The sequence below is a fragment of the Parambassis ranga genome, chromosome 5, assembly GCF_900634625.1.
Source record: "Parambassis ranga chromosome 5, fParRan2.1, whole genome shotgun sequence".
NCBI lineage: Eukaryota > Metazoa > Chordata > Actinopteri > Ambassidae > Parambassis > Parambassis ranga.
In genome coordinates, this window is record NC_041026.1 from 13,488,270 (window position 1) to 13,513,803 (window position 25,534).

Consider the following 25,534-nt stretch of genomic DNA (forward strand, 5'->3'; position numbering starts at 1 on the left):
AACACATTCCTTTTCCTGGTACTCCACACTCTCTCTCTCTCTTTTAGATGGGCACACACACACAGACACACACACAGACACACACTAATAGTCCTGCCAGGTCTTGCTGTGAGGTAGCTCCTTGATGCAGTGATATAAGAGGCAGACAGGAGACAGAGAACGGGTCAATAATTCATTAGATAGAGGGCTCAACTCAACTTCAACCCGAATAAACCGTCTATAACCACACACACACACACACACACACACACAAAAGTGTACACCCACCTCTTTCTAACTCACTCACTTCCAAACATTGTCTCAAGGACTGTCAAGTCTCTCTTCTGCCTTCTCTTCATGTCCAAGCTTTACATCTCTCCGTCTCCTTCTACAAGAATTTACACTCAGGGCTGAATTGTATCTCATTCAGTCTCCCATCAGTTATGAGGCAGTATTCTGTTAGATCATTGCTATGACTGATGAGTCATGTGCATCCTCATGTACACTGTAGACACAGAGGTATGAGGAAATTTAGAATCTACAGAAGACCTGTGACTTGTGACCTGACATGCTAAAACTAGTAAAGTGAGTCATGTGCTTAGTGTGAGAAGGTACTCAATGTCACTGGCAGCCAAAATCCTTCTTAAGGTGTAGAAGAGGTGCTGCATGCACTGTTGCTGTTGCTGGAGCAACAGTGGAGCAGTACATTCAACTAGGTGACCTGCGTTGGTTAACAGATATGTGCCATTACACATTCTGCACTGAAGTTTGGCTTTGGTTCTCTGTTGGTTATATTTATACACAGAGCCCTCCCTTTAGGGTTTAGAGATCACATCGTGTTTTGGGTATAGGTTACAATTCCTATCTCTTCTACAATATCATTAGCTTCCTAGTTGCTTGGCTGTGTGCTAATTGAGGTCACATGGCCCAGAGAGATGTATTTCATGGGCCACAGGCGTAGGTCTTGAAGGCCGTACCCACAGGTGTAAAACTGGACGATTTAGTCTGTGAAAGACTCCCTGAGTACCTAAAGGATGCATTTGTTGGCCTTTGAAATGGGAATGGTTGCACCATGGTGACACAATCAGGCTTCAAATGCGTCCTCAGCACCTCACCTGGGACACAGCTCCTATCCTGTGAAATCTATTCCTGCTGCTAAAGGAATTCAGCTGAAGGCTGCTGTTTCTTCAGTAAAAAAAAAAATAAAAAATCCTGTGTCCAGGAATTTACCAAAGTAAACAGAATCAGGAATGTTCAAAAATACAAAAAAATCTGAACCTCAGTCTCATTTTGCTTTATCTGTTCTCTCTAAAAACCTGTTTTTTTAGTGCTGCTCAAAGGGCAGGCTTTCTGCTGCAGTTGTAATAAAGCAGAGAGCTGCTGAAAGGCCAGCAGAGGTGAAATGAGACATGAGATCAGCATCAGACCTGGGATCAAACCTGCAACCCTCTGCTTCACAGATGGTCACAACCCAGTGGATTCAATCCGAAAGGATATCTGTGTGTGTGTCAGTAAGCTCTGATGCACTGCAGTGTTGACACGCTGACAGTTTGATCAAGCTATCATTACTGAATCAGGTTGTAACATGTACTTAATCTTCATAAACTACAAACGTATCCAACCTTTTTCCATAAAGATTCCCTTTCTATCAGTGCTATGACATGTGAGGTTGTCCCTGCTGACAGACCCTGAGTTTAAAGTGTAGGGACAGTATTAGAGGACAGGAATGTTTCTTACATTTAATTAGACTTTATTTAGACCTATCAAATTAAGTAGAAGAAATACAGTTTATTAAGCTTGGTTAATACTTTAAAGGAAAATCAATCACCTCATTATTTTAGGTTAAATATAATTAAATCTCCCTGAAATAATAATACTTGACATTGGCAGGCTTATCTGCCTGCAGGTTTGTGCACTAATCTAAGTGTAATGCACTGTCTAACGCAACAGCCAACAATGTTGACAAAAGTCCAGGTTTTAATGGATGGCTGATGTGTTGGATTGCTGTGGACTGAGCAGGTCTACCTGAAGAACTGGACCTCACAGCTGCGTTCCACACTGTGAAGTCTGAATTTAAACCAGTAACCTCTACCACAACCTTGCTACGCTGTCAGTGGGTATCAGCTTAGAGTTGGATGTCTTTGACTGACCTCGTACAGTGTGATGACCCCGTTGGTCTCGTTGGGAGCTTTCCACTGCATAAAGATCTTCTCTTCGTATGGCGTGTTCTGCAGGGATTCCATCGGCACCGAGCCAGGCACTGCAGGGACACAACAGGGCCTTTAATTAGTTCTCACATCTATACTGTCAGTATGGGAAATATCACCGCTTTAAAGAACTGTGTACCAAAGATTCTTGACACTTTCCAAGTCAGTGTAGGGGCCAGTGGATGCTGAGAACGCTCAAGAATGATCTATTAAAGTAATTTAGTACAATCTCAAATATGTTTTCACACTACCAACCACTTTACCAGCCATTCAATAAACACTGAGCTTAGCCCAGTTATAAGACAATGTAAGAAGGTACACAAAGGAGAAGAAAGGAGTGGAAAAAAGCATAAATTAAATTTCACTTCAGTTTCTTATCCTTTAATTGTATTATTTAAGTGCAGGAAAAGTTTCCAATACCTGAGAACCTAATTTTCTAAATATTAAGTTATCCAAAATCTAATTATGGACTCCCCCCCCCGTGAGGTGGAGTGAGGCCTGCTGTTTGATCAAGAACATGTTATCACAGGGGACATTTGCAACAATTAGGTACGACATGACATTTTATTACATTTTCTTTGATACATATCAGGTTTTGCTGACATAGGTTTTGCAGCAGATCAAACATCAACTTAATTCAAAAGTAATCAAAACAGTTTGGTGCAACTATGTTGCTCCGAGGATAAAACAACCACAGTTAGGCTGTTGCTCTGCTCATTATCTGTTTATGTTCGTTAACATGTAAAATATTAATTTGTACTGAACGTAATTTCTTGATCAACGCAGCAGGAGAAATTCATCATGGCTTCTGCTGGCTTCTTCATCAGCTTTTAGATGATGCCCAACACACGTTGTGCCTATTTAACTAAGAGCTACAACTTTTAGGTATTGCTGGAATATTGTGCACTTCAGCTGTAATTTGTAAAATGAAACGAGCCTGATCCTAAGGCGAACAGGAGACAGACGAGCTGTAATAATGTCATGTAGAGATAAATCTCGAAGCAGCCCTGTAGACGGTGAATAATGGAACAACTGCTGAGACGCAATGACAGCAGCCGCAGTCATTTTCCTTTGGCTACGGGCTGATTTTCTGACTCGCTGCTGGGAGTCTTACATTCACATCATTTGGATAGAAAACCTCAAACAAAAACTCTATTAGCTTACAAAGTCAATTACTAATTCAATGTCGATGGACCCACTGTCTCCAGATAGAAATCTTTCACCTGATGTCTTGATGCTCTGACTTCTACAGGCTTCTTCTTTTTTTTTCGTTTTCTGAATAAACTGTAATCTTTAACCTAAAATTTGAGGAGAATTTTTAGCAAAAATTTATTTGTATTCATGATTTTTTTCAGGTTACAGATATTCAAAATGTTTTAATTTCACGATGGGTTGTAATCTTTATAATGCATGGTAAGTTCAATGAAGGTCATGTCTTGTCACTTACTAATTCAACCTTACATTACGAGGATTTGATGGTCTGTTAACTTCCTGTGTGATCTGTTGTGTGGTCTATAAATACAGCAGAGGACGGAATGTGCTGCAGTTGGTGAGCCCATGCTCCTCCCAGTTATGACTGTATTTGAGAACATTTGGCCACTGAGAAGTGCTGTGAGTGCTCCGTACACTGCCACTGACAACCAACATCTGCTGCTTGAGGTCATGTGATTCTCGGGTATAAGTATAAAGGTGCCTGTGTAAGTCTGTCTGCAAAGGGTGATAACCCAGTTACAACTTCTGGGGCTGAGGAATGAGAATAGAGCTGCCTTCACCGCCGGCCCAACACAGCTTGACCAATTAAACTAAAGTCACACAGGCTGCCAGGATGGTGAAATACAGGCCCTCCCACAACAAACTATAAAGTCATTGTGTGGGGTCTTTTTGCCTTTTTATTACAGTGGAGAGCATTACAGTGGCAGCAAGTAAAAGAGGTGGAAGGTCAACAAGGGGCTTGAATTGAACCTGTGCTACTGTAGCATGGATTGTAACCTCAGGTAACATGGTGTCTACTCAACCAGGGGCTGGGTGAAGTAGACAAACACCTGCATATGGTCAGAGACTGACTCCTATTATTCACCTACAATCAATGAAGAAATTGTCTCCCCTTTTTTATAGAGTGTTTTTGGTCACCTCAGACTGGGTGACATAAAGAATACAATGTATAAAAGTGTGAGTCTATAACCAGTGAAAGTCAGTTACTTTCACAGTACAGCAGGTTAACAGTAAGTCTAAAGTATAAAAAGAAAATGTCAATGTCCAAATATTCATGGAAACCACTGCAGCTGCCCATGTTTGCAGATAATTACGGCTTCCTGAAAAGGTCATTTAGAGAATCACTGGCAAGATGACTCAAGGAAAGGTAAAAAGCTGCCTGTGGGGTCATATGATACTGAGCTGTGACATCTCTCCTCATGCAGGCACTGAAAAGAAGACGTGTTTATTATTGTACGCAGACTCATTATAGTAAGATCTACCTAGTAACAACAGTGTGCGCATCAGTGTGTGATATCAGGAAGAGGCAGGCTTTCACACGTCTTTATGGAGGTAGGGAAGAGGTGTCAGACGCCTCGTCTGAGACTGAAACTGTCAAACTGTTGAACTTGCAAGTATACACTCTTACATGCACACCTACACATCTAGACCCTGAACACAATGTGCACGTGCATCCACACCATCAGGGTGTGAGTTGTTCTAAACAGACACACAACGTCAGGAGGGACAGCTGACTGTCTGGTGTGTATTTCTGTGTGTCTGCTGGCTGCCCATAATAAGTTGGTGATGGAGAGAGTTCAGCTTATTTTTGCTTCTGCACTCACAGTTAATGCATTGTAGGTGAGGATGTCAGTTAAACGGCTGCAATGCAACACAGTAATCAGTCTGACAACAGCAGGAGGCTTTTATGGCTCAAACTGATGCACCTCGAGGGGTTCAAAGATCTCATGCTACTATTCAAGTAAAGAAACTGTGGGTCTTTAAGACCTAAAGCAGCACTTCTAAATGAGAGAGGATTCAAATTCGGCTCTAATTGCAGTCCTGCATGCAGCCACTGTACATTACAAGTAACACGTGTGTAATTTTTACACTGTTTTACCTGCATTAAGTCCCATTTTATCCCGCTGGCAAGGAGCGTGGACATTTTATACTTGACAAAATACGGTGTATGCCAGTATTTGAGTCCCTTAAAGTAATAAGTTAGGCTAGCTAATGAGCTTGCTCCAGCATCCAAAAACAAAGACTTCACACCATTGTTGTTCTTGATAAACTCTAAATCCCTACATGTTCTTCCCTGATTTGTCAAGGCCCTATCAGACAAGAGCCCTGTTTACCAGAAGTTCAGTTATTATTGAGCTATTATTCCAGTGATTTGCAGTAAAATCTGTTTATCATCATCCATATTCTTCATCAGAAATCATGATTTGTTTTAGAAATGTGCTGTACATGGTCTGGATAGAGGGTATTTCTGCTAAACTGTACAAAAATGTTCACCTAGAGAGACACGTGTTCCTTTGTTTTTTAGTCTAAACTACATACTGACACCTCCCTGCAGGTCATATCACAATGTGCATACTTTAAAAAAAGTGTTGACCGAAATGAACCCCCACATGAACCCCTCACTACAGAGAGACACACAAACTGTCAAAGAAGTCTGACAGAGGAATATTTTGATTAGTAATTCCAAGGTGTTGATTAAGGCCCCAGCCTGTGGAGCATATCAAATTACCCTAACAAAGAAATGCAATTAGATGCTGCCATTTTTATTCAACACCTTATCACTCACTTCTGTGTGTGTGTGCCATCTTTTATAATGCACTACCATAATATTTATGGATATCTGTATGGTGCATTTGTGTGTGTGTTCCTTCTAGGAGAGAGCATTTGCATGCTTCTTTCTATTTTGTGTGTGTGCGTGTGTGTATCTTTCTGTCTATACGTGTGTGCACCTTAGGGGCTGAGACAGAAGAAAACAGGCTTCATTGAAAAGATAACAGCAGCTGTAACACATTAATCATAACTTGATTAACTTCCATCATGCTGCACAATGAATGGCCTGCTTTATTATGCCAGCAGCTCTCTCTCTCCTGTGTGTGTGTGTCTTGCCCTTTCTCTTATGATTTCTTTTCTGTTCCTGGTATGTGTCTCTTAACCCTGTCTTGCTTTCTCAATTTGGTTCAAATGATCTTTTCTGGCATGATACAAATTTGCCTTTCATCTGACTTCACTTGATGAAAGCAGCACCCCTGGTCTATATGGAAATTTTGACTTGTATTTATTGTTAGTGTTTAGAGCTTTATAGCAGCACAAACTGATGCTTATTAGTGATTTTGGGGATCATTTTCACACAAAATGTGCTGACACATTCATTAAAAGCTAGATGCACGTTACATGTGCAATGGCAGATGTCATCTTAACATGGCACCAATTAAGGTCCAAACACAGAGGTGAGTGGGGGATGGTGGAAGAGTATCCAAAGCTGTGGACTTGCCCACGACTAACATTTGTTTTTACTCGCAGCTGGATTTAGCAATTGTATAAAAAAATTGTATAAAAACAAATGTAAAATAATACACACATATTTACAAGGAAAGTGCTACATGGTCGCCATTTTAGGTTCTAAGTTTCACCATGACTCATGTTTGCATGCGGATTGACTAAAAATACGAATGTCATTCTTAGGTATCTTATATCTCACAAACATTAAAGGCATCCCGTACCCAGAGCAGCTGTGACCCAAAGCTAAAACAGCCCCAAGTAACTATCTGTGGTTTTGCTGAATGAGGTTGCTTATGGTGAGTGTGCAACTTTATCAGTCAGGTTTTCCAAGGTGTGTAATCTACCATACAGGTCATTATTTATTTTAACAAATTCATTTAAGATTTTATTGCTTTGGAGGTTTAAATATTCTGTAAATAAACTCAGTAGCAGGGATGCAGCTTAAATCAGGGATTGGAGATCTGATTTTATTTCTGTTTTTTTGTTTGGGTTATCGTATTCTTTGCATGTATTCAATTATATATTATTTATATCAAAAACACCTTGCATGTACAGTGAAATAAATAACACCCTGCAAACTCAAATCACTTAAAAAAAACATTGTTCATTTGAAACAGGCCTGAGTTAATAATAGTTTTTTTTTTCAAACCGTACTCTTGTTTGATTTAAAAAAACAATCATCTACAAAATAAATAAACGGTTCGAATGATTAAAGCCGAAAGAAGTGCACTTCTGCAGCTGTGCTTTGATGAATAGCCTTATTTGTGAAGTGACAGCTATTAAGAAACAAACAAAAACAAAGCAGATGTCTCCTATTATTGTTTTTCTTTAGCTGTGATCTTACAGTGGACCCTGTGCCCTGATGATAAAAGGATTATTAAATCTTGTCGACTGCCACTGCCCTCTGAGTGAGGGGATCATTTTTTTCTTCTCTTGTAATAGTGCTCGGGGTATTTATGACGATATAAACATGGGGATTTGAGATCAGTGTATTTAATATCTGCTGTTTGTCTTTGAGAAGCACTTAAGCATGTGATGGGATATCTGGCCTGACAGATTAAAAAGAAAACAACTTGAGCCTCTATTATTTGCAGAGGCATGGCATCATTTAATATAAAAACATACTGTATACAGTATTGTGGCCCTGTGTTCGTTCTCAATAATAACGACAAACTAATGTTTGTGTGCGTAGATAACACAATGCATCTCCATGTACCCTGCATGTCTGATTACATCATTTCTGAGGAGGAGAGGAGTTAAGGGTGAGACTGCCTCGCTGACATCCCTCGATATACATTTGATAAATAAGAGGCCTGGCAGTAAAGCAGTAGTATTGAGCTGACCTGACAGCTACCTGACAGATAGGTGTTTTATGGTTAGCTTAATGGGCTGGTGTGTACAATAAGTGGACTTGACATTTGTCTCTGAGGCTAGTCTATGTGTGTCCTTGTATTAGTCATGTTGTGGGGGAAGCAAACAAAACAGTATTCAAGTTCTGGGGACACACACTGAACCTCCTTTATGTGAACACGGCTTGTTCGTTGTGAGGTTTTGTTTTGAATATTATTAGAGTTATAGGTATATAATTAAAGGTTATAATTAATCATCCTGTGACAATAACAAGGTCAATGCTAATACTTTTGAAGTGATAAAAACAAATTCTAACTGCGTGGCTTTACACTGGGGTCGTGTTTTTTCCCCACTCTGGTTGATACAGAGGGGCAATGTGAAGCAGAACTGATGAAGCCACTTGTGGAACATCTATAAAACTCTGCTATAAGGCCAGTGGGCTTGATTTGAAACTTTCAGATACTAAATATTAGGGAAGGGACGGTTCAGGAAAAAAAATCCAAACTGTTTGGTACACATGTTTCGGTTCGGGGCGAGTGTTCTGTTCGGTGATCTGGTGCTATATTGATTACAATTAAAAAGTAATGAAATTGACTTGACCTGATATAATGATGGGGAAACACGGAACTGATTCCTAAATATGTTGAATGTTGGCTAAATAGGCTATGTATTATATGCTCATCTGGTATTTTCAGAGTGTTTAAAGTAGAAAAACCTCAACAATGGAAATCAAACCGAATCGAACCGAACCGTTCCATGCTTACTAAAAATTGGAAATATGATGTTTTTCAAATGGTGTTTTATTCAGGGAAAAATTACACCAAAACCCCACAGAGATAACAGACATCAGTCATCACAAGTTAACACTATGACCTTTGTCCTAGTTCCCTGTCATTTTTACCTTGATTACCTATAACTTAAGCAGCAGTAAACTCCTCTAACATCAATACAGACTGGCAGGTTAGCTATAGGCAACTCTAATAGCTTGCCAATGAAGCAATAATATTATTAGTTGGTGAATCGTTTGATTGGTTGATATGTCAACTTGATTTGGAGCAGGTAGCATCAAAAGGATGCCTGTGGCTAACAAAGGATGTCTGCAGCTGGTTGTTGGTGGGTACACTTAGGTTTTAAAGTGCAAAAATAAGCAATGCTCATGTAACATTTTTTTATTATTTTTATTTTTTATTTTTTATTATTATTGTTGAGCTTTCACTTTTTTGTTTAATGTTTTCCACCTTTATAAAGGTGGATGTTGCCATCTTGTTGTACAGTTACACTGCAGTTGCTGTTAATGGAGACAATAGTGGTGTCCCAGGACCAGCAATAAACATTTATGATTCTGACAAAAAAAGGTCACGTAAGAAATAAAGGAAGAAACATAGAGAAACCCCAAACCACAAACATATTTTATCCTCTGCTTATACTTATCTTTAGCTTCTTAGCTGCATGAAGCTAAGTAATGGATGTGTCAAATTAACAATGCTGATTGCCTTACAGCGAGATAGCCAAAGGACTCATGACTCAGTGTGGTTGGTGTTGTGTGTTTTGTGCATATGGGTGTACTTTAAATGTGGTTGGTAAAACAATTAAAGAGGGCGTTATTAAAAACCTGTTCCCATCCTCAGATGATAAAATATAGCTAGAGAGAGAAATGTATCTTAATTGCAAATCCCTCATTTTTCCCTTAAACGTAGGATAAAGTTTATTTCTATTTTATCAGCAAGATTAAAAAGTAGAATAAAACCATGTATGTCTACATATATATGTGTGTGTGAGGGAGAGAGAGCAGGAAGCCGCTTCATTTACAGGGGCCCCAGCTCCATAAAGCCATTACCGTACAAACAGCAATTAGCCTGCGTGTGAACAATTGGCGCTCTGTTCCCTAATTACTGAATTACAACCAGGAGATTAACGACGGTTAAATAAAAAACAATTAAGAACAAAACAATTAAGGCCCCCCCCCCACCCCCTAAAGCCATCGCTGCTCCCCAGTCATGTTAGCTTTTTTTAAAGGGATCAGGCAACTCGTATCGTGTGTGTGCGTGTGTGTGTTCAGCTCGCAGAGGTAGAAATTTCAGGCTGGGATGTGATGTTCCCCAGAAGCTAAATTCAGAGGATATTAGTTATGAGATCAGGAGAAGAGCAGCAAGCCCCAAGGAGGGTTGGGAAAGAGACGAGAGATTTGGGATCATTAGAACAATGTTTTTTTTTTTTTTTTTTTATCCTGCTTATCAGGCATTGCTCTAATGGAGTCGAGCTTTTCCACTTTATCGCAGGCATGTTGTTGAGAGAAATGTGAAAGCAATGAATTATTAGTAGCTGTGTTGGGGGGCATACACTCTGTTCTGAATTAGTGGAACAAGGAGCCCTCTGGATGGAAAACAGAGGCTTAAAATGTGGTTGTTTTGAAATAATTTTGAATGCTGCAGGCACTAATAATGTGTGTCACCACACCGTGTGTGTGTGTGTGTGAGACTTGTCCTGCTTAAGGGCACAGTGGTAAAACAGGGATGTTGATTAGTGCAATGTTGGATTTTTTTTAGGGATCAAACCAGTGTGAGTGTAGATCTAATGTGTCTCTTGAGGCTATTGTGTTCCTTTAAGATCTGAAGTCACATGCACTGCTCTAGTTAGTAGTTACTACAGCTCAGATGAAGTGGTGTCACCAGAAAGTGGAGTTCCTTAAAGAGAAAGTTGGCATACTTTCCTGTTGTGGAAGTTTGAAAGCAGTGACAGCTTTGACAATGACTATCAAGGTAAAAGTGATAAAAGGGAGGTCACAGTTGTATTACCATTAAATATAGTGAATAAACTTTTAAAGTTAGGAACCAGGAAATTCGTTTTTTTTTTTTTAATGTTAGCTTGCGTTTGCAGCGACCACAGTGTAAATGGGCAAAACTTGGAGGAAATGGATTTTGTGTCACACTGTTGATCAAACAGCTTCCTCTGAGTTTGACTTGCCCTCTTACAAGGTGTAGAAACATCTCTCAATCAGCTGTAGCATTTAGCAGCGGTGCACTGGTCATGGAAATGTGTGCTGTACTGTTAGGATTTACTTTTGCTAATGCGGACAGCTCTAATCACTGTTAACAAATTATGACGATATTGTGATTATTTTCATCCGGCTTCATCGACACTGTTAACACTGTCATTATTTTTAGATGGATTATCCATCTTTTAACTACGCCAACTGCAGTGCTTCATTTCCTCTTTAAATGTTCATCTTATGCTGCCAAATTCTGTCATACACACACTTTATTGACCTTTTGCAGGTAAATAACTACTTTAAATATAATCTAAAAAAAGTTTGTGCAATTTTCCCTCAAATGTAAAATAATCATGTTGATTAAATCCTTCCACAAGTTAAAAGGTTTTACCTGCTGGGCACCAAAGTTTTTCGAGCAGCTGTTTTCATTTTGTCTAAAACAATTATTTCTCTAACGTTTCTGCCCCGCAGTTACCAAACCCACCTGTCAATCACACAGTGTGGGTTGGACTCTGACATTGCTTATCTTGTCTGCTGGGAAAGTCTGAGTTTCTGTGGGTGGTCAGTTCTCCTACGGTTTATTCTAAAACAAATGACTGGTGGCTGCTGCTCAGAAATGAATAATGAATCATCTTCTCCGAGGACAGGCTGACCACTGACACCGCAGAGTTACTGGAACTGCTAAAGTTTTCATGGACTGCTTTGGTGAGTATGCGTTGGATCAATATTGCATTATAAAGTTTGCTGTAAACATTTTGAATAATTCTTTCTTTTTCCTCACCGTCCTCCTCTGTCTGCTTGACTATCTCTTCGCTCTCCTTGCTGCCCTCAGGGTTGGCCAGAACGAGCCGTAGCCGGACTGTGACGAAGGGCCTCAGTCCCCTCAGAGTGTAATGTGAGGACGTCTGGATCAGCTCTTCAGCTACAAACTCTTGTTGGTTGAACACGTACTGGTACTGCACCTGAAATGTAATGGGAGAAAAGCAGCATTTATTCCACTGTAATTTGGTCTAAACCTAAATCATGAATAATGCAGAGCTGCCCTCGTGTCAAACACTGAACTAAAGTTTGTGAATTTGCTTGCTTGTTTGTGAGTTTGCTTCCTTAACATAAAGACATCAGCTGCGTTTCACAGCTTTCAGTCAGCCGTGCTTACCGTCAGATTGTAGCTGTGACAGCGTGTCACAGCGTACCCAAAGGTCTCCCACTGTATAGTCAGCTGGCGGGCTCTGACATCCACCACGTTGACGTTTTGAGGACCATGGACTGGATCTGAATCAAAGACACAGACACACAGAAACAGATGTTAGTTCTTCACCTGAGCCAAAGAGACAGCAGCTCCATCTGAAATTCAAACTGCAGGTTCTCCCCCAGTCATCACAGAGCCATTTACTCTGTTGGAATATGGCCTCCATACAAGTGAACACAACTTTCTGAGGCTGTTTATTAACTGTGCAGATAAAAGACCCTGTGAAATCTTCACCAGTCTGCTACATAAAACCAGATTTATTCAGCAGCATTGTGTCATTCACACCCCATATCTAAGCATGGATGTAACAATATACACAGTAAGTGAAGTCCTGCTGTAAAAGGCATCTTTCACCCTTTATCCAAATATTTTCTGTTGTACTACAGAAAGTCTGTTTTACAACATCATGGTGAGAATGTATTGTGTAATGTAACAGGATTAAATCTGCAGTCATTTGGATCAGGTGTGACTGTACCATTCCTTCATTACTAACCATACATGTTACCACTGCTTACCTAACCTTAATTATGTCATCACATAGGCCATAGAAGTACCCTCATATTCATGCTGTATACAACCAAAAATGTACGGACTTACATGCCCAGCAGGCTCAGACTGGCCCTACACACACAGACACACACACACACACTCACAGCGTTGTTCCAGCCATATGTTGGGCTCTCATCCCCAGGTTTTTCTACCACGACTGACTGCACCCTAACAAGCTTGTTGAAATCAGTCTTGTTGTCTGCCTAATTAGTTTCTATCAGCTAACGATGGCAACCCAAACAGGTCAATGCATAATTAGAGAAGCTGTATTAGCCTCACTACTGCAGTGTTAAAGAATACTTTACTCACACTGAAGGCAATCTTGTGTGTTTTTTGGGGAAAAGAAACAGACGTCTACAATTTGACATTGAAGCACAGACTCATTCATTATGTCTGATAATTATTGGAGGAGCTCAGCTAATGAATTAGTGACATTTTGAAAGTACTGCGTTGTTCTCAAGGAACGGAACATGGATCCTCGGGCAGGTTTTTCCACTTATTAAATCTTTACAGTCAAACATGTAGCTTCAGCTATTGTTTAAAATCATTTTTCATGTGTTAAAGCATCTCTCTCAAGGATGCAAGTTAGGTAGTGGAATGACCTTTCATTCATAAATCACTACATTTTCACTCTAATTTTATGTTCACTCACTGTAAAGTGTCATTCAAAACGTTAAAAAAATCATTTCAGAAATTAAAAAAAATAAAATAATTAAAGCTCATTTACAAAAAAAAGATTGTTACTTTTTTAAATGTATTAATGTTCTGAACAATCTCATGGTCAGTCGTGATTTTTTTTTTTTTTTATTTGGCAAAGCCTAACAAACTGAAGCCTCTCATAATGATTAATCTAGAGCTTAAATACTTAAAGGGAAACTTCACCCTTGCTTTAACCCTAAAAAAGACTCAGTATGAATGCAGTTGAGCGCATTATAAGATTGTTTAAACAATCTGCTTACTCTAAATATAAGATCAGCCTAATAAAACAAGATTAGCTCTGTGGATAAGCCATCTAAGAGGCCATCCGAGACAGTTTGTTTGTGTAGTGAGCAATTTTTTTGGGGCTTTTAAAATCACATTTATGGATCTCTTGTATTGCGTGTTTGTGTTTTCAGGATGCTTGGCTTGTACTGTTCCAGTTGTTTGGATTTAAACTGTCACCGTGTCTTCATGTAATCCCAGAGTTAGAGTCAGTAATGTTGGTATCAGGCCTCTGTGGGGTGGGGTCCACACCATCTGTTGAACATATTTTGTGTGAACACTGATTCTCAATGTGTGTGAGATGAAAAATAGTAATATAAATATCTGAAGTGTGTATGTAAGTGTTAAATGGAAAAAAAAGAGAGAGAAAGATTAGCATACGAGTCCTCCGATCTGAGATCTCCGATCTATTTGTGTTCTTATTTGTTAGCCGACAGCCCTGAGAGATGCGTTTCTGAGTTTGGTGGGCAGACTTCAGACTCCCTGGGGTCCTTTATGGTTTAAAGAATCTCCGTTTCTACTTAAAAGACCAAAGCCTATGAAGTAATCCACCATTCCTGGATAAGACTGTGGCAGACTGACATTTGCCAGCCAAGAGAGCCACGGGGGGGAAGTGATATAACCAATGTATAACCCTGGTCAGCGCAGCAGGCAATATGCTTTCACAGGGCCCACACACTGTCTGCAGAAAATACGGCTTTACCACGTCTGACTGAGACAGATGCAGATGGGCTGAGGAAAAAAAAACTGATGGTCATTCTGCAGGCTGAAAAAACACCAACTTTGACAAATGGAAGAAAGACTCATCCACTAAACCACAGTGACTAACATAATGTGTTTAGGTGCAGATCTGTAGATAGGGGAGTGTAAATATTTGAGAATGTCCTCTAGAGAACATATGTTAACTGACCTGTATATGCATGCTTAAGCAGATCGAGTGATGTGCCTACATTAAATGCACACACTGTAATTCCTAAATTAGCGAGACATAATTACTCATCACTGATCTGGTGAGAAATTAAAATAAACAGCTTCTTTTTTTTGTTTTTTCCAGAGAACGATACATCAAAGCTGTTCTTGCTGCAGTGAGGCTGGTTTCTGGGAGGACTCAAACCTCGTTAGCCAAATCATATTTAGAGTTCTGGAGAGGAACAGATTGAAAACAACAAAAAAGTAGCCAAGCAAGCACCAACCACCACCACCACCACCACCACCACCCACCTAATCCACTAGTAATACAGGTGGGTATAAGGAATTCTAATCTTTCAGATAATCTGGCTAAAGCTCAATTGGAACCCCTTTTAACAGATTGCTAATTTCTACATGGGAGAGAGAGATTCTGCCAGTCGAAATTTGCTTTTGAAAATAAATTAAATCACATTCAAAATATGTTTTGAATTTAATTTTTGGAAGGTCGAGACAGAGAGAGAGCAAACAGAGCAGAGAAGATGAAAGAAAGAAAAGAGCAGGAGAGGTTACTTGAATTATAACTTTGTTTACATCATTAGGATGATGATGGTGTCTCCCAGGCCGCCCTTGGTCATGACAAATGCCAGATTTGCCACATCATCCATCTTATTTATTCAGACTTCCAGTCTTCCTCCTTCCCCCTCCTTCCATTGGGTACATCCACACACCTTCACAATTCGTTGCATACTTTACATCGTGCTGCATGCTTATTTATTCTGTGAGGAGCTCATGGGCCAATATGTGTTAGCTGGAAAAATGCACCATTTGACAGATTGGATATGAATAGAGGTCATTTACATGCATGCAGGAGGAACACTTGTAAACCTCCACAGGGATAGGGCTCCAGTGCTGGGCATGGCTTCTAGTCTCATTAATCAGGGCCGGTCAAGGGTTGGCATGTTAGCTATCTCACACTGTGAAAGGGCGCTGTAGATGGCACAGCTGGCGCATAATGTGACACGGCCAAACGGTGACGCTTGTTGCTGCCAGACATGAACTCCCTCTCTGCCAGCGGTGGACCAGGGGAGTGGCCCTTGATATGAAAACGCAGCTACATCTGATGTATCAAGGGCCATTTACTAAGACATTGTACCAAAAATGACACAATCCAAGTGGAAATCTTTTAAAAACTGCTTAACAGAAACTGGACACAGAAGCTTATCCAAAACCCTGTTGAATAATAAAACCCACTCCAGACTGACCTGTCTGTGATCATCTAACAAGCGTGTGTGCCAAAGGATTGTGTTAATTCCCCGCTGATTTGACCTGAGGTACAGATAAAGTTGTTTTGCCTGTCTCTGAAACAACTTAAGGGCCTATTGGATGTTTTGGCAGGTAGATATCTAGTTCAGAGGAGAGCCTAGTGAGGCATTGTGTTTGGGGATACCTTCCTGAATCTGATGAATGAGCAGCAGAAATGGAGCCATTAATCCAAAGACTTTAGGGAGCAGTACTAGGGAAAAGAGAGGAGGAGAGGAAGAGGAGGAGTGAAAATCAATCTTGCTGCCTCCCTTTGCTCTCCATCCTCCTCCACGTTGCTCTGCTGCTCCTTTTGTTTTTGTCTTATTCTTTGCTTTTGTTTAATTACATTTTCCTTTGCCATCTGTAATTATTTCTCATTTTATCTTGGTCAGTTCTCGCGTGTCATTTTTTTTTTCTACAATTCTCTTTGCCTGTCTTATCTTCTCTCTCCTTCATCCTATGTTTCTTCTCATTTGCCTCTCTTGCTACTTCTCCCACACTACCAGCAAAAACAACAGTGGTGGTTAAATTGTGGAGTCAAACAGTCTTCACATTGCATCTTCCTGTAGTTACTCAAAGCGTAGGCTGAGGCTCATCATCATGGTAGCCAAGGAAATGGTAAAAAAGTTGTAAAAGGATTTGTTTTATGCCATAACAAGATCATTTGTAACTCTGACAGTTGGTGCCAAACAAAACATTCTGAAAATAGATATAAATTTGAAGGTAATGGTCCGAACATAGAACACAAACCCCAGCCAACTGGGTCAAAAGTCAGGACTTATGTTAGGACATCCTTCTCCCCTGTTAACTTTGTTGCCTTAAATCCATTCCTGACAGTACGTCCTCATTGGTTTTGACCATGCATGGTCATATAGCTTGAAGCTTATTAAGCTGTATTTATGAGTTAGTGGTCTCATGAGAGTCCAAGGTGTCACAAGGTGTCACATTTCCACAAGTCTACTCCTTGAGGCACAAAAGAAAACATGGACTTTATTTTAGTGTGAAGTTTTGTAGCCTACACTCCCCATAATCTGGTTACTCTCTGTATCCATCAGCTAGTTGGTTGCTCTTCACTGCGACTCCATTGGCCTCGCACCCATGGCTTATTGAGTCATGCTGAACTTTGCAGTTGTGCTGTCTGAAACAGACAGACCTGTGTGTCTGACTTTTTCTGACTTTCTATATTTCGTATTTTCTCTTTCTGTATTTACAAATACCTAAAAGGCAAAAACATAATACATGAGAGTAAAAGAAGACTCAGTGTCAGAGAGAGAAAATGCACAGAGCTCCCCTCTGGGAGAAGCATGGAAGGGACAATTGTGTGAATGTACAAGTGTGTGTGTGTGTGTGTGAGAGAGAGAGAGAGTCTGTGTGGGAGTGTGTGTGGAATTAAATTATTTATTACTAAAACTACACTGGCCAACGGCAAGAAACACAATTAGTACTACAGATCCACTAACACACACAGACAGACACACACACAAACACACACACCTGAGGCTCTTCTATCTTCAGCTTTTGCTGTGTGACCGATGATATGTTGCAGAGGATGCACTTTTAATCTGCATCGAAACACCAAAGAAATAAGAGCCTAACCTCTACCTCCATAAACACACACACACACACACAGAAAAAGGCTCTCCCGTAAAGACGACCCTCCGAGGCAAACAAGCTAGATCAGACGAAATCCTCATGGAGGCTTTACCTCTCTGCAGAGTTTGTGTGTGTTTGTGTGTACATGCACTTTTTTGTGAAAAGTTTTACGCTGTCCAAACTGAGGAATACATTTTCATTTTTATATAGTAAATAACACATATGTCCCCCCATATGAAAACACCACACACACACACTTCACAGAAGACTTAGATGCCTTCTTATATTGCCAAATTAATAAAAAAGCAAAGCAAGCTGTCACACTCCATTATGACACATTAAGTTGACTCCAACAAAACTTCTCTTTTGCATAAAGAAATGACTCTACATATGCAGACATGCGGACATAAAACTTACATACAGAAGAGCTAAAACAAAGACACACACACACACAGAAACGCAGCAGCAGACAAGGCGACACCCCGTAGTTCTGCGTCTTGGATAAATTGGATTAAATTGACTAGTAGCAGATGCCTTTTAGTGGATTTTAATTACGCCTCCCTGCATGGAAGGAACTACTTAGAGTTAAAGCATAACATCTGACTTAACAGCAGAAGATCATTTAACAAATAAAACTGAATGTGTGATGGTTTGCATGAAATAATACACTGAATGATGACCATATGAAGAGATTGAAGCAAGGCGTCTGGACTTGTAGAGTTTTCTAGAAGACGTTTCGCTGCTCATCCAAGCAGCTTCATCAGTTCTAACTGTTTGGTGGGGAAACATGGTTTATATGTGGTTACAGACCTCAGTGGGTGGGTCTGGGTAAAACTTAAAAAAACTTAAAAAACAATAGCACTAAATGTTTCCATACTTACCTGTGATGTTCTGGCTGACTGGGCCAGGTGTGTCTAACGACTGGCTAACGACTATGAAACTGCCGGAGGGGGACTGATTGACAGCCCTTTGTTCTTACTGTGAGTATGTGTAAACTTCCTGGGAATGGATGGAATCACTGCATTGTATGTGGTAGAAAGATGATGTCTGAGGCCACCACCTCTGTTAAGGGAAGGTTTTTCCAGCTTAACATAGATGGCTTCCTTAACTCCTCTTTCATACCACCTTTCCTCCCTGTCTAAAATGTGAACGTTGTTGTCCTCAAAGGAGTGTCCTTTGTCTTTGAGGTGGAGGTGAACAGCTGAGTCTTGTCCTGAAGAGGTGGCTCTCCTGTGCTGAGCCATTCTTCTGTGGAGTGTTTGTTTAGTTTCTCCAATGTACAGATCAGAGCATTCCTCACTGCACTGGACTGCATATATCACATTGCTGTGTTTCTCCCTGGGAATCTTGTCCTTCGGGTGAACCAGTCTCTGTCTCAGTGTTGTCATAGGTTTGAAATGGACCGGGATGTCATGGTTGTTGAAGATCCTGCGGAGTTTCTCTGATACTCCTGACACATATGGAATGGAGATGTTCTTTCTCTGCCTGGTGTTGTCCTTCTTCTTGTTGTTGGGGGGTCTTGTTTTTGTGAGACACTGTTTTATGAGACACTGAAGAGGGACCCCACCGGAAACTACAAGAAGAAACTAGTCAGCTACCTACAAAAACTGGAGAAGGACCAAATCATCAACCGCAAGCTCTATTTTCGACTGTATCCGGGGGAAGCCACTCCACGCCTGTATGGACTCCCCAAGATACACAAGGAAGGAGTACCCCTCAGACCCATCGTCAGCAGCACAAACTCAGTCACATACAACGTGGCTAAGCACTTGGCTGAACTCCTGACACCACTGGTAGGTGACACACCACATCACATTCACATAACCCAAGACAGCACACTCAAGGAGAGAACCAACCTAACGCCAGACCACATCTGTGACCTGCTGGACCTCTGCCTGACCACCACTTATTTCCAGTACAATGGGAACTTTTACAGACAGAAGCACGGCTGTGCGATGGGATCACCTGTGTCTCCTATTGTGGCCAACCTCTACATGGAAGAAGTGGAGAGAAGAGCCCTGAGTTCCTATGCTGGAACCACCCCCACCCACTGGTTTAGATATGTGGATGACACCTGGGTCAAAATCAAGACTAACTTAGTGGAACAGTTCACAGAACACATCAACGCAGTGGATAATAACATCAAGTTCACTCGCGAGGACACCAAGGACAACAATCTGGCCTTCTTGGACTGCACAGTACATATTGAGGAGGACAGGAGCCTCAATGTGGAAGTGTACAGGAAACCCACACACACGGACCAGTACCTGTTGTTTGATTCACACCACCCACTGGAACACAAACTGGGAGTCATCAGGACCCTGCAGCACAGAGCACAAACTGTACCAACCAGCTCAGAGGGGAAGAAGAAGGAGCAACACCACATCAGGAAGGCCCTGCAAACATGTGGCTACCCGAAGTGGGCACTCATCAAAGCCACAAAAACAAGACCCCCCCAACAACAAGAAGAAGGACAACACCAGGCGGAGAAAGAACATCTCCATTCCATATGTGTCAGGAGTATCAGAGAAACTCTGCAGGATCTTCAACAACCATGACATCCCAGTCCATTTCAAACCTATGACAACACTGAGACAGAGACTGGTTCACCCGAAGGATAAGATTCCTAAGGAGAAACACAGCAATGTGATATATGCAGTCCAGTGCAGTGAGGAATGCTCTGATCTGTACATTGGAGAAACTAAACAATCACTCCACAGAAGAATGGCTCAGCACAGGAGAGCCACCTCCTCAGGACAAGTCTCAGCTGTTCACCTCCACCTCAAAGACAAAGGACACTCCTTTGAGGACAACAACGTTCACATTTTAGACAGGGAGGAAAGGTGGTATGAAAGAGGAGTTAAGGAAGCCATCTATGTTAAGCTGGAAAAACCTTCCCTTAACAGAGGTGGTGGCCTCAGACATCATCTTTCTACCACATACAATGCAGTGATTCCATCCATTCCCAGGAAGTTTACACATACTCACAGTAAGAACAAAGGGCTGTCAATCAGTCCCCCTCCGGCAGTTTCATAGTCGTTAGCCAGTCGTTAGACACACCTGGCCCAGTCAGCCAGAACATCACAGGTAAGAATACAGCAAAAAAAAAAAAAAAAAGCAAAAAAGCAAAAAAAAAAAAAAGTATGGAAACATTTTGTGCTATTGTTTGTAAGTTTTTTAAAGTTTTACCCAGACCCACCCACTGAGGTCTGTAACCACATATAAACCATGTTTCCCCACCAAACAGTTAGAACTGATGAAGCTGCTTGGATGAGCAGCGAAACGTCTTCTAGAAAACTCTACAAGTCCAGACGCCTTGCTTCAATCTTCTCTACGTATGATGACCTGGATGACTGAGAATCTTCATCAACATGATGACCATATGACCATTACAAAAACAGAAACACCCACTTAATCTGGTTTGCATCTGTACAATGTATGTAAATGGAGATAAAGAGAGAGATTTCCTATATGTCTGTGTGTGTGTGTGCGTGAGGAAAATGTGTTCCATGAATCCAGTGTGCATGTATGGAGCAGCTCCTTCAATAGGATCTAGTTATCTGCGGTGCTGGTTGTATACCAACATCGCAGCCTCGGCCTCTTTGCCATGACTGAATAGCTTCCAGTTATAGATTGACTGTTCTAAAGAAAATCTGGCCTCTTACATATTTTAAGTGGGGTAAGCGAAAACTCTATTGGAGTAAGAAAAAAAAAGCCTCACATCATCGAGCAGCTGTAGAATGATTGCAGTGCTGTGGCATCCTCGATGGTTAACGCTGTAATCCCTCAGCAGGACAGACGCGGGATGAATGCATACTGTGATATCAAAAGCTTCACGAAGAAGAAGAAGAATGCTGCCAGCCAAAACTACGCAGTAATGTAATTCAAAATGGAGCAGAAAGGAAATCTATTTCAAATCCTGCTTTATTAATACCATCGCTGCCTACAGGCAGGAAGGGGACAATTGAGTTGTAGCAATTTGCAGAACGAGGAGGCCAGAGAGGGGAGAGAGCGAGAGGGGGACACAGAGAGGGGAGGAGGACGACAGGGTGACATGACAGAAAGAGGGGATAGGGAAATTACATCAATAATCAACCGCAAATAGAAGAATATTTCACACAATCTAAAAGCAAATGAAAAGTAGAAAAAGCCAAAGAAAAGAAAGAGAGAGCTAGAAGCCATTAGAGTAAGATTTAAAGCAGCAACATAATGAGCCAATTGATGGTGAGGCCTGGGGTTAAGCACCTGAAGCTAGCCAGTAATTGGCTGAGAATGACAGATTGACAGGCTGAGAGATATAGGCTGTGACCTGGAAGGAGAAAGAGAGAGAGAGAGAGAGAGAGAGATGGAGGGAGGGAGGTGCTGAATGGATTCATCTTCAGATAAAAAATGTCATTGTGGCCGAGGAAGAGGGAGAGAGGATTGAAACTGCTCGCAGGCCAAGAACAAAAAGCATGAATACAGCTGCTCGTTACAATAATGTCACTCAGCCAATTATAACAGGAGCAGTTAAATTATAAAAGGAAATTTCTTTTACTCCTCAGGAGAGTTTGAGATGCAGTGTGATGATACCTTCAGTGGGCCCTATGTTATAACTTACCTTTGATGGGGGATCTCTGCTCTAAAAGCTTTCCCCATGATCACTGAGGAGAGAATCCTCACAGGGTTTTTAAGAGCTGTGTTTTGCAGAGGTGGGAGGTACATTCAATCCCGCTAAAGAGTTTTTGGATTTTTTTTTTTTTTTACGTTTAAATTATCTTTGTTCTGTTTCTCCACTTCTGGTTTAATGTTTTGCTGCGCTACAAACTACTAACATTTTCCAATCCTCATTTTTTCCATCTTTTGATGGCCTCCGATTTATTTACACGACCTCAAAATTTATAGTCCTCAGCTTGGTCTTGTCATACTGCATGGTTCACAATGGGGGGAAAATGAGCAAACCGACGAGCTTACATGGAAGGTGCTGCCTAATAAGAGCTAAAACCAAAGAAACCAGTAGCTTAAATATGAATCACCTGTATCCTCATTTAAATAAAGCAGTCATATTTACATAATCACTGACACACATGTTAACATAATGAACAAGTTATTCCGCCAATTGTCTTAAGTCTTCCACATTTGCAGTGTAAATTGGAGGCACAATTAGAGAGGTCAAAAAAAGGACTGTCAGGTTTCTGCTCATTAATATGAAGAATATTGTGCCACTGTCAGTGCGCCTTAAGGTACTTAAATTAAACATGTTAAAGATAAACGTGCAGCTGTCTGACAGGAGATTAGGAAAATGTGACCCGTCGTGTGCATGAGATAATATCTGCTGCTTGCGAGAAACCACGCACATTTTCACTAGTGACCACACAGACGTTGCAGTCTTGTGTGGAAATGAATGTAAAAAAGTTGATTGGAATATTTAAGAAACTATAAGTTGGTAACCTGTGGTACGGTAAACTGTATGAGATATGATCTTGTGTGCACGATTCATGCATAATAACCTGCATTGTTTGCTCAAATAAAATCATTACTAACTGGTCATCAAAAAAAAACATGTCTAACATTCTCTAACAGTAGGTGTGTCAGTGATAGGAATGTGTTAGGATAATTGCTCATGTACCACTCTAATAACCCTGATTTTTAAAAACTGGGTTTCTATATTTGTCCTGTGTTTTAAACCTGAGTGATCGATCCAGAGGAGTCGATTTCTGGCTTTAGACATTAAAACTACTTCAAACAGATGACTTAAAACACATTTTATGATGCAAAACTGTCCAATCTGCAAAAGATTTCTATGTTGTTTTCTTTGCTGCCATGATGATGAGTACCAAACAACACATGTGGCTTGAATTAAGAATTCACCAAATCCATAGAAACTGTGGATGTAGGGAGTTCCTGCATTTTTGTTCTATACTGTATATCCATAGCATATTTATTCAGTGGGAAAGAAAAACACACAAAAAAAACTATTTTACCAAGTTGCTACTTATGCTGCCTGACCAGCTAATCTTTACTAATTAGCACTTATGGAAGCTTTTCCAGCAGAGATAATAGCTTCTTGGATTCTCCTTCATAAAGCAATATACAAAAAAAGGTAATGAGAAAATTGAGAGAAATTAAGTGTAACAGTCTTTTGTGAAAGGGGCACTCCAGAAGACCCTTTATGACTCTGTGGTGGCATCAGTCATGCTGTGCGGTGTGGACTGCTGGAACGGCAGCATCACAAAAAGGGAAAGGAAGAAGCTGGACTGTTCTCTGGACTCAGTGCAGGAGGTAAGTGGCAGGGGGGTCCTGGCAAAACTGACATCCATGCTGGACAATGAGTCCCACCCTCTGCAAGATGCCATGCCAGCACTGCAGAGCAGCTTCAGTGACAGACTGCTCTACCCTCTGTGTTAACCTGTTAATATGTATACTGTATCCTACTCTATTGTATGTCTTATTGGTAGTTTACTTTATAATGTATATAGTTGTTATCTTATTTTTTGCTTCTGTATCTGTGCTGTTGCAATAACGCAATTTTCCCATTGTGGGACCAATAAAGGTTTTCTTAATCTTAAGATTAATGTGTGACTATATAGCTGAGCCACAAACAAACACAGAGAAAAGTCCATTCAGAGTTTAAGGCCACAGTCTTGTAATGAGTTATTTAGTTGGTTTCTTTGTCTGTCTGCAGATCGAAGAGACAAGAGGAGAGGACTTGTTTGGCTTTATGCTGAGACGCCCCTTTCAAATGTCACAACACTGGCACTGCATCGAGCGAGCATCTTACCATTCTCCCACTGTGTTTTTGTGAGCGGCTACAAATCACTTATAGTAGTGTGTGTGTGTGTGATTGAACACCTGTGTATATGTGTATGGTCTAAAACCAAAGCACTACAAGGCCATTAGAGTCTTTGTGCTTTTTTATATGTGTGTGTCTTTGTTTCTCTTTGTGTATCGGAGTGCTAAGTGTCAGTGATTTTTGTCTTGTCCACCAGCCTAATGGGGGTGTATTGACAGACGTCCCATGACATGGCTTTCTTCTATTGGGAACACAGACAGCAGAATGGGTGTTATTGAATTCTGCTTCTCTTCAAGAAAACATGGGCAGAAGTGTGAGCTGAGAATGAAACAGAGCTGGTGATTCCATACTGAGCTGCCAAAGATCACATGCAAAACCCACAGCAGATTCTTTATGCTCATAAATCATGGCTTTTTCAGTGGATTGATGGCAAAAACTATGACGACTACAATGCAGGGATTTAAATAAAATGTTCCAAGACCTCAACTTTATGGCTGTCATAAGGGAAACCACTGTGCTCCTCTTCTTCTTAGAGAACAGTTAGGGCCAAGTGACACATAAACCCCACAATAGGTTGACAACTCCAAAAACAACACACACACACACGTTTTCATGGACAGACAACCGACTGACAACATTTGGCCATGAGGCTCAACTACACAAGTTCATAGGCCACACAAACTGATGGACATGGAGGTGAATGGTGGCTTTATTTGCATTCCTGACCTTTGGCCAACAAGTGAGCGTTAGGTCCCTACTCATGGTTAGACTTAGACATTAAAACCACCTGGTTGGGCTGGTGAAGAACAGACAACTTTCAACCTATTTCATTAGGAAAAATTATCCCAATTGCTTTTCATGGCTAGCATGATGACAAGTTCCATCTCTCAGTAGATTAGGAGGGGCATCTAGTTATCAAGGTTCAGTCCCAAAACCAGCACCTTGTGTGGGGTCTGGGTTGACAGTCTCTCTACCTTCAAATTCCAACCTAATACCCGGTTTACACTGCGATTTTGGGCAGTCACAGATGAAAGACGACAATCGTAGGAGAATCGTGGAGATATCTTTGGTGGTCTTATACGTTGCACTGTGAGGCAGGTTCCATGGTGGCCATTGTCGGCGTCTTGCGACCAAAGATAAGCTGAGATAAAATTTTAGTGGCG

General features: G+C 40.9%; 1 protein-coding gene across 1 annotated transcript in view; it reads right to left on the bottom strand.

The window, feature by feature from the left end:
• Positions 1-25,534, bottom strand: part of LOC114435538 (receptor-type tyrosine-protein phosphatase T-like) — a 257,192-nt gene that overhangs the window by 125,788 nt on the left and 105,870 nt on the right. Inside the window, exons 9-11 of the mRNA XM_028405262.1 lie at positions 12,173-12,288; positions 11,798-11,978; positions 2,130-2,239 (exon numbers count right to left, since the gene is read on the bottom strand). Coding sequence (XP_028261063.1) covers positions 2,130-2,239; positions 11,798-11,978; positions 12,173-12,288 — 407 coding nt within the window. The remainder of the gene's footprint in view (positions 1-2,129; positions 2,240-11,797; positions 11,979-12,172; positions 12,289-25,534) is intronic.